The sequence below is a fragment of the Pteropus alecto genome, unplaced genomic scaffold, assembly GCF_000325575.1.
Source record: "Pteropus alecto unplaced genomic scaffold, ASM32557v1 scaffold166, whole genome shotgun sequence".
Lineage (NCBI taxonomy): Eukaryota > Metazoa > Chordata > Mammalia > Chiroptera > Pteropodidae > Pteropus > Pteropus alecto.
This window is the reverse complement of record NW_006439757.1, coordinates 6,566,856-6,576,207: the sequence shown is the minus strand read 5'-3', so window position 1 is coordinate 6,576,207 and position 9,352 is coordinate 6,566,856. Positions and strand designations below refer to the sequence as shown.

The window sequence follows — 9,352 nt, the reverse complement described above, 5'->3', positions numbered from 1 at the left end:
AGAATTTAAAAACTATAACTTTTTCAATTAGTAACTTTTAACTATACTGTCAAATAAATAAACTATTGATGCTTGTTCTAAACATGTATTTCAATATAATTATCTTAAAGATTCCATTCTTTTCAGTGATGCATAAAATGTTCTTTGTTTATTAACAAAATCTTTATTCCAAAGAAGAATAGGCTTTTTCAAGAAATGAACAAAGCATTATTAACTAGTTGCAGCATTTTACTGTTTTGTTAATTTAGTTTGTTGAATTCACTTCAATACTTTTATGTACATATTCTATCTCAGAGATTGTGACCTCTTTAATTGTTATTTATATTATTATGTGACTGAAGCTCTCTTTACTTATTTTTCCTTCTCTTCTTTTTCTTTTTAACATGCCACAGTAGCTAACATATTGTGGAGAGAAGAAGGTACTAAATTCCTTATTTCTTATATTGTTGTGATTATTTTGCTTAATTTTTAGCATATTTGCTGACTATCAGTTTTAATAACTACTTTATTTGTTTTTATATTGATTCAATATTTTTACTTGACTATATTTCGAGGTTTTTGCATAAATCTCTATCATTAAAAACAATAGTGCATCTCATCAGCTTGCATCATAATTGATATATAGTCAGGAAATTAAATTGCAATACATTGAAATGGATTTAAGAGTATAAAATTAAGTCAAAGAATTAAAAGAAACCTTCGTTAAATGTGATTTACATAGTAAGCCTTCATTAGATTAGGAAAAGAAAATGTATAAAAACCATTGCCTTATCTAAGAAATGTAATAAATTATTTTAAAAAATGGGTTTTAAACTTAAAGGATCTGGATTCAAATCCAGTCTCCACCACTATTTAACCTAGTATCTTTTTAATGTCATAATTTTCTTATCTTAAAAATAAAGACATTTGTTAATACTCTTAGGATTGTTATCAGTTCCTTAAATATATTCCAAATTCAATAAATGGTATCTACTGTCATTTTTATTATTGTTGCTTTTGCTATTGTTTTGTTTTTGTTTGTTTGTTTGTTTGTTTTATTTTTGTTTTTAACTTACAAAGGCCAGGAAGAAAGTGTTTGACCAGGTACTCAAATAGCTCATCAATTGTGCTTTCATTAAAATCTTAGGAGAAAAATGTGTATGTCATCACTGCATTCCCATTAATCAATGGCTAAAATTATCATCTTCATAATTCATCCTAGACAAATTTCCTCTTCCCCAGTTGTAGCTTCCAAGTTACATGGAGTCACTCCTTTCCAAATAAATGGAGTTACTGCTGCCTCACAAGCTCCAAGTAATTTTAAAATTTAGCCATCTCAATTTCATTCTCAACGATTAAGCACACATCTCCCCGTTATTTCCCTTAATATTTGATGCTCCATAAATCTTTTGTATAAAGTCTTATAAAGTCTTGTTTACTAAAGAGGTTCTGGTGTAACTATACCCTCTTAATTCATTCCACTTGGCTATTTCACATTGAATATAGAAATTTTATTATCATTGAAACAAGCATTGATATATCTGTTAGATAAAATTTCTTTATACCATCTTCTCAAAATCAAACATGTCTCTGGGCATTTTTAAAATCAATTTTATTTTATCAATAGAATGGAAAGAATATTACTTAAGGAGTCAGATACAGGTACCATAGATTTGGCCTTTCTAGTTAATCACTGGGAAAAATCAGATGAGTTATTTTACCTCAGTGAGCCAGATTTTTCTAACACAATCCTTAAAATACAGTTAGAATTCCTGCAAATCTGGGATATGTAAATTTTAAAATCTGTGAAACAACTTTTTCTTATAATTTCACTTAGTTTAATAACAACCATGAACATTATTTGTTTATAATAATTATTGATTTGTAAGAATAACAGTATAATAATATTCTTCGATACACTCAAAAGTATGAGACCTCCATATAAAGTAAGATCACATTAACACTCATTATTTGAAACCATTTTTACCTATTAAAAGTTTAATATGATAATTTTGAAAAATGTATACTCACAATAATTATTCTCCATCAATTAGTGATGCTCTTACTCTTTATGACTTTGATACAGAATATGTGTTTAAGAAATAATAGCTATTTAGTATATTTTGCAGATAATTTTAAGATACATACAAGAAATATTTTTGGGTAAAATTTTAAAAATCTTTTCTTTCATGTATAATTACCATTAGAACTCTCACTGTTTTTTAGATTAAACAAGACAAAATAACATATTTGAGAAAATAATATGCTTGCTTTAGATTCGCAAGCCTCTAAATTATTTTTTATAATGCCTCAGTTATTGGCAAGGCATTATAATTAAAAAATTATTGTATGTAATGATAATGGTGGCCAGAGGTAACTGACTAGTTTGAGGGATCACTGAACCCCAACTGTGTGTACAAATATGTCATAAAAAATAGTTAAAATATTAGCTAAATGGAACTTCCAAAATCAATTTCTACCTTTATTTTTAAGAGATAGAATAACAAATGTAAAGTACATATTTCTAAGATCCATTTTTATTTCCACTTTAACAGTGTTTTCTTTTTGTATTTTTGCCTCTTTACCATAACTAAGAGAAATTTATCCCAAGGAGAACCAATTTTAGAATTTTAGGCATTTTAAGATCAATAATGGAAAGAGTTGAAATTGATTATACCTCTTGTAATGTCATCTTAGTTATCTGCAAGTGTTAAAGTATTAAATTTTGTTTAACTGAAAAATTATATTTTTAAAGATGAACATCTGAATCTAGTTTAGCCAGGAGTTTGTAATATACCTCAATTTTACTAAATTTAATAAGTATGTGTTATCTTACAAATCACATAGATATTCAAGCTTGGGACACTGTCCTCTTCTTCTCCAGTTTCTCCTTTCGGTTCTTTTCTAGGTCATCATTATAATTCACAGGAGTGTAGAAAGACAATATTAAGAAAGGGAATGTCTCGCTCATTTATTGACAAATATTTTAAAGAACCTATTAAATGTAAAGTACCTTGAAATCACTGGAAACACAAAGGTAAATAAAATCTGGTATCTGCCCCCCAAAAGCTTCCAATCTAGTAGGTTAAAGGCCAAATTATTCTTAATGACAATAATTTCTACTATGTGATTTTAAAATACACATTAAAATATTCAGTATGATTTATTTTCTTCTGCAATATTTTTATAATCTTATAATCAAATACAATTTAATAAAGTATTTCCTAATGTTTATTTACTGGACAACTATTTGAGTTTGGGTCTGTATTATATGATCAATTTAATAAATGTTTTGGATCATATAAGCACTAAATTAAAGGAATTGAAATTATTTTATTTACTCCAAGATTAATTTGAACTTCAAATATGCTAATTTAAATCTCTAAGAAAAATGTAAGGTGGCTCATTATATAACATGGCATTTTTTAAATTTATTAGAACATGGAATTATTTTGATGAATGTCTATAGGGTCGACATTAAATAGAAGCTACCTTGGGAAATACTGGTTTGATATAACATCTAATGATTTGAAAGAAAAAAAATTATAACATTATAATCGATTGTCTCTTCTATGCTTTGTAAATATTTATAAATCTATTCACCTAAAAATATGTTATAGAAACAGTTAAAGCAAATCACTATATTAGTCACAAGATACCAGTAGAAACTACAGCGAAATCTTTCAAGAAAGTTTACATATTACATCATAATCTGGTTAACTTTGTGATTTATAATGTCATTAAAGTATAGGAAAAAGGAATATAGGAAGCAGGTTAGCTCTTAACTACTTCAGCCTAAAATTGTTCACAATTCACTGGCCAAACTACTATACACTGCAAGGGAGGTTGGGATATACAGAATTCATGCCTACTTTTTGACTTCCATAAACTTCTGGTATAATTATTTTTAGAGAAAAAAATGCTAACATTCTCAGGACAAGATTAACACCTCAGAACAATTTTGAAGTAATGTTTAAAATGAAAAAGATGAATTTTCAGATAAAAACTTGTAAATACATGAGACTTAGAAAGTTATAGCACTAAGAAAAGATGGAGACCCTTCCTTCTGATGGTAAGTGCATGATGCCAATGGCACTGAGATCAAGCTATCGATATTTTCATTGGCCAATCATTACCTTCTCTGTTAGAAACTAATGTCAATATAAGCTTTTAGTGTTAAAAATTATCCCATCAAAAAATTTTTCAAATAAAAAAAGTAATCTAACAAAAAATATACATTTGCAGATATATTTATATATACATATACATGTAATATATGCATAAGTGTATACATACACACATGAGTGCATATGTATATAATTATATGTATGATACCAATTAATAGTAATTATATAGCAAAAATACTGTATTATAATCTTTGTTATGGTCATCATTAAATATGAACTTAATCATGAAGATCTGCATTCAATTTCCCAGTATATCTTTGGAAGTTCAGGGAATTGTATACTGACTCGAAAGGATTGGTTGAAATAATATCACTCTCACCAATATATATAGTGATCAGATAGACCCACTTCCTGGATTGATAGTGTCTAATAATGAGCTTGACAAAATCACTCCAAAAAACTTTCTAGCAACAATAAGAGTAAGTCTTATTTTTACTAAACTTAATGTAAAAATCTTATTGAGGTGCAATGGTATGATGTTACTCTTTTTACGAACGGATTTTAGCTGCAGAGGCAAAGATACAAACAGTGGGAACATTATGGTCCAAAAATCTACCCATACTAAGTTATTCAAGGTGGGAAATGCAATGTGTACCATCTATTCTTACCTAAATTTTTCTATAACTTAAAAAAAAAAAAAGAAAAATTTCTTCTATCTTTCAAAAAAAATAAGTAAAGTTAAGATCATTTGAAAGTAAACAGAATAATATCAACCAATGAAGGACTTTATTTAATACCAAAACTTGTTGAGTCATCTTTGATTACCAAATCACTGCATTGAAGAATTATAATTTGCTATTAATTACAACTAATTGCTAATGTAATGGCAATTTAAGTCAGAGGAAGGGAAATATCACAACGAAATCTCTCGTTTTGACTTAAATATTCATCCAATAATCAGAAATTAACCAAATTTTATGGTTGATATAAATTACCTAAACTATTTGCTATATATAATAAACACTATTATTGCATTATCATTTTACACTATATTAAGTAGCTATTCTCAAAGGATTGAGACAGGAATTTGCATTGCAACCATTTTTTTCTCAGTCTATTTCATGTATTTAAAGGTGCATTATTGATTAAAAATCCTCAGGGAAATACCTCTTTCTTATAAGACTGCAAGAAATTCTTGCTTATATCCTCTCTCTGTATAGAAAGAAAAACAAAGCAAAGAGAAAGCTCACAAGGAGCAAACAAATTATGGATCACATTCTAGAGCCACTATACTCTATTAGATTAACAATCGACCTGGAAAAGACAAAGTACATGTGTCTGACTTCACCAGGGGATGAGAAACAAACAAACAAAAAAGCAGCCTGCACATATTCCCAGGCTTTACTGTGACTACAGTGGTGAAGTTTTACTTGAAGTCAAGAATTTCTGTAATACACAAAATTTTAATGAGGAGAGGATTGTAACTGAAACCTATGTGGTCATCAAACTTTTTGGGACTGGACCCTTTTACACTCTTCAATATTATTGGGAATTCAAAAGCTTTTGTTTATGTGGGTTATTTTCACCCACTTATATTTACCATATTAGAAATTGAAACAAATTTTTAAATGTGTATTTATTATCTTTTTTAAAGTAACTGTAATAAACCCATTATATATGTAGCCATAAATAACACATTATTTTTAAAGCTATATTTTTAAAAAGCAAATCTTTTTAATGTCTGACTGAACAGAAAATTGTGGTTTCCTATATCTGCTTCTGCACTGAGTTGTTGTGACATCACTCATGGCATCATATGTCATGTAGCCTGTCAAAAATTGTACTCTACTTTTATGAGAATCTATTTTGTGAAACTGAGAGCAAAAACACAACTGACATCTTAGTATTATTATGAAATACCCTTGACTTGAAGATCTGTGAAAGGATCAACTCTGAGAACTGCTCTACTAGATAATCAAATTGATCTTTTAGCAGGCTCATGAATTCATAGAATTTGATATCATAGAAAACCAAAATTTAGCAATACATCTCACAGTATAGATCTGAGGAAAGCATGAGGACAGTAATTAAACTCTGGTTACATATCTTTCACTATTTTTTTTCTCACTAATGTTTCAAAGAAGAGATAATGTCAGTTATAAAAATAATGACAATTATTGTTTCTTGAAATCTAATTATATGTCAATCACTCCGCTAAATGTTTTACCTTTGCTATCTCATTTCATTCTTACAAGAGCTGTATAATTATTATCTCCAAATTTGAGATGGGTAAATTATGACACAGACTGAATAACTTTACACTAGAACACCAATATGTTCTATATCCATGTTTTGCCTCTGAGCTGTCTGAATATAGAGAATGAGTTGATCTCTTTTTGTTACATCCTCACATTGAAGAAAAATGATGATAGACATATAAACTTAGTAATTATAAAAAATATGCACAAATATGTCATTGCTTCTCTACAAAGAAAGCTAATGAATGCTCCAAATGAAAATCTCCACTTGTCAATTACCAACATCACCATCAGGTAATTTATATTGTTCTGTGCTCAGCATATTCATAATAAATCTATATATGTACAATATTATAGCAGTAATTTTAAAAAGAAACACATCTGCATCATATATTCAGACCATAAATTCTGCTAAAAGCTAAATAACACATTTTATGAACAAAATATGTCTAGCGAAAAAATAAATGACAAAATTTGTGGGTGGAGAGGGAGGAACTCATAGATGACCCCAAAAGAATAGGTAAAATTTTATTTCAAGGCAGAATGATTGACACATAGTTATTCACTTTATAATTTTCACTTTAAGTGATAATTTATGTATGATATTTTGTTGGCATTATGGTATCTGTATTTCTTCAAAACTTGTAACCTGGAAAGTACTTCATGCTTCATAAAAATGCTGATATTTGATTCATATTTTAAAAAGGAAGCAAATGATCTTGTATTTGAAAGAGTGACTTGGATGGATTAAGTGAGTTTTAGGGAAAAACACAGCTCAGAAATTTCATTAGCGCAACAATACAGTGAAATCCCACTGACTGTATCATGTACAGGATATGATAAAGTAACAAGTAAGGGCAGGAAATTTTTCAAGAAATTTTGCAAACAATATGGACTTAGAGTAGTATTAGGTTCAAATATATGTAAATTCCTCATTATAGAGTACAATTTTGCAGCAGCTGAAGGAGGGCGGTCATATTCATTCAAATATGTATGGGCTTTGTAATAATTACTGAACATAGTATGTAACCGACAACTGAAAATCAGACACCACATTAGTACTTGGTTATGTTCATAAGTTTCAAAAATTAACATTAAGTGAATAGTCATTGATATATAGCACATATAAATCTTATGTTGATGTTTACTAGAAGCTTACTGATACAAGTTATTATTTTGCATAAAAACTTGTGACTTGTTTTTTAAAGTTCTGTCCTTTGGGCATGGACTTTTAGTCTTTTATGTGTAACTGTAATCATAAAGAATAGTTAACAACTACGGAATTTTATTTGATAAAAAATATGACTTGAATTTAGTTCTTGCCACTTCTACTACTATTCAGGAATATCCCATTGTAATGTAGTGCTTTCTGGACTTAAAATGTTTAATTAACTGATAAAGATTGCATATATTAAAATATTTTTAAAACAATAAGATATGTCAAAACAATCTTGAGTCACATATATATATATTAGAAATAATCACATGTGCTCTAAAAATTATAAACACTATGTATGAAAACAAAGTCATAATTATGTTTGAATACATTTTCCTTTAAATTATAAGAATAGACGGACACATGGCTAGATGGGCAAATTGACAACTTTTTTTTTCTAAGAACATATTTAATAAGAATAAATATGTCTTAAGTTGAACAAATATTTTTACAAATCTATTCACTTTTACTATGATTCTCCAGCTTGGCTTATTAGTCGCTGCAGGTATTCTCAATTGAAATAAAAATAATGCTTTGGGAATTTTTAGTATTTAAATAAATTATCTCCTTCTCATAGATGTTTTTAGAATTTAAACATTTTAAACAAAAATGGTTTGGCTTTCCTAACTACCAAGATTGCAATATTATTACCTTTTTAAAAACACGTGCTATCACTAAATCATGTAAGGTATAATTAGACTGAATAAAGAAAATTGTAGAAACCAACTGAGCAAGGGAGCTACACAGAAGTTTAGGAAAAAAAAGACTATATGCTGCTAGGTCTAGGTGTGTTGGAGCAGAGGAAACAAAGATAATAGGTGTGCAAGAATATGCAGAAGCCCTCAGGTGTAGGCCTCAGTTAAGCCCAACTGCATTCCAGGTACCTGGTTTGTAGAGTCCTGTGGATTTATAAAGTGATGTGAATTTCTGAGATGCCACACACTCATCACTAGTATGAAAGAAAATTGGAAGTATGATTTAAATTATTACGCTGAGAATTTTCTAAGGCCTTAAATTAATTCAAATTTTGAAGTATAGAAATAAACCCCAAATACTGCCAGTATAAAAATAATGGTATGTAAGATCTTTATGTAGGATTATATTTACAAAAATTAGTTTAGGAAAATATATATTCTCTCAAACCTGAGGAACTTGGTCGTTTTGTTTCTAAGTCTTTATTTAAACTGAATTCCTACAAAGAACGAAATTTCGTTTTCCCGAGGAACTCTAATAAAAATACTAGAATAAATACAATTCTTCAAAAAGTACTTTTATTTCTTAATACCTGAATTAAATGGAGAAGGTATCAGACATAATCTACATATCAAAAATAATTATAATTTCCATTTATAATTATGGAAATATAATTATAATTCCATATGTGAGAAACATTTATTAAACTATATTAAAGAAATCACTGAATTGTAGATCAGGGATAATATCTAAGTTTTTTGGGCATACGGTGAGTGTCACACATGGTTTGCTTTATTAACATGACACACGTGGATCTCCTGTCAGCAACATGAGGGGCACTGAGTTTGTTGTTTTCTGATGCTTTTATTTTGAACTTTTGAATGTGTTTTCATTTCTAAGGTCTGGGAATAGGAAACATGTTCTATGTTTTTTATGAAGATGGAATCAAGGTGATACAACCCGTAGAATGTGAATTTCAGAGGCACATCAAACCCAGTGAAAAGCTCCTTGGATTTCAGGCAAGTATTTTAATAATTCCTTTGAATTTTTATGGAGCAATTTTGTTAAGTAGAATTATA

At 28.6% G+C, this 9,352-nt stretch overlaps 1 protein-coding gene across 3 annotated transcripts in view; it reads left to right on the top strand.

Annotated features, from left to right (window-relative positions):
• FSTL5 (follistatin like 5) overlaps positions 1-9,352 on the top strand; it is a 498,432-nt gene that overhangs the window by 412,675 nt on the left and 76,405 nt on the right. For 2 of the 3 annotated variants that reach the window (XM_006917005.2, XM_006917004.1), the window contains exons 10-11: positions 393-419; positions 9,174-9,292. In XM_006917005.2, the coding sequence (XP_006917067.1) occupies positions 393-419; positions 9,174-9,292 (146 nt within the window). The remainder of the gene's footprint in view (positions 1-392; positions 420-9,173; positions 9,293-9,352) is intronic. The other variant, XM_006917006.2, reaches the window with a different exon arrangement.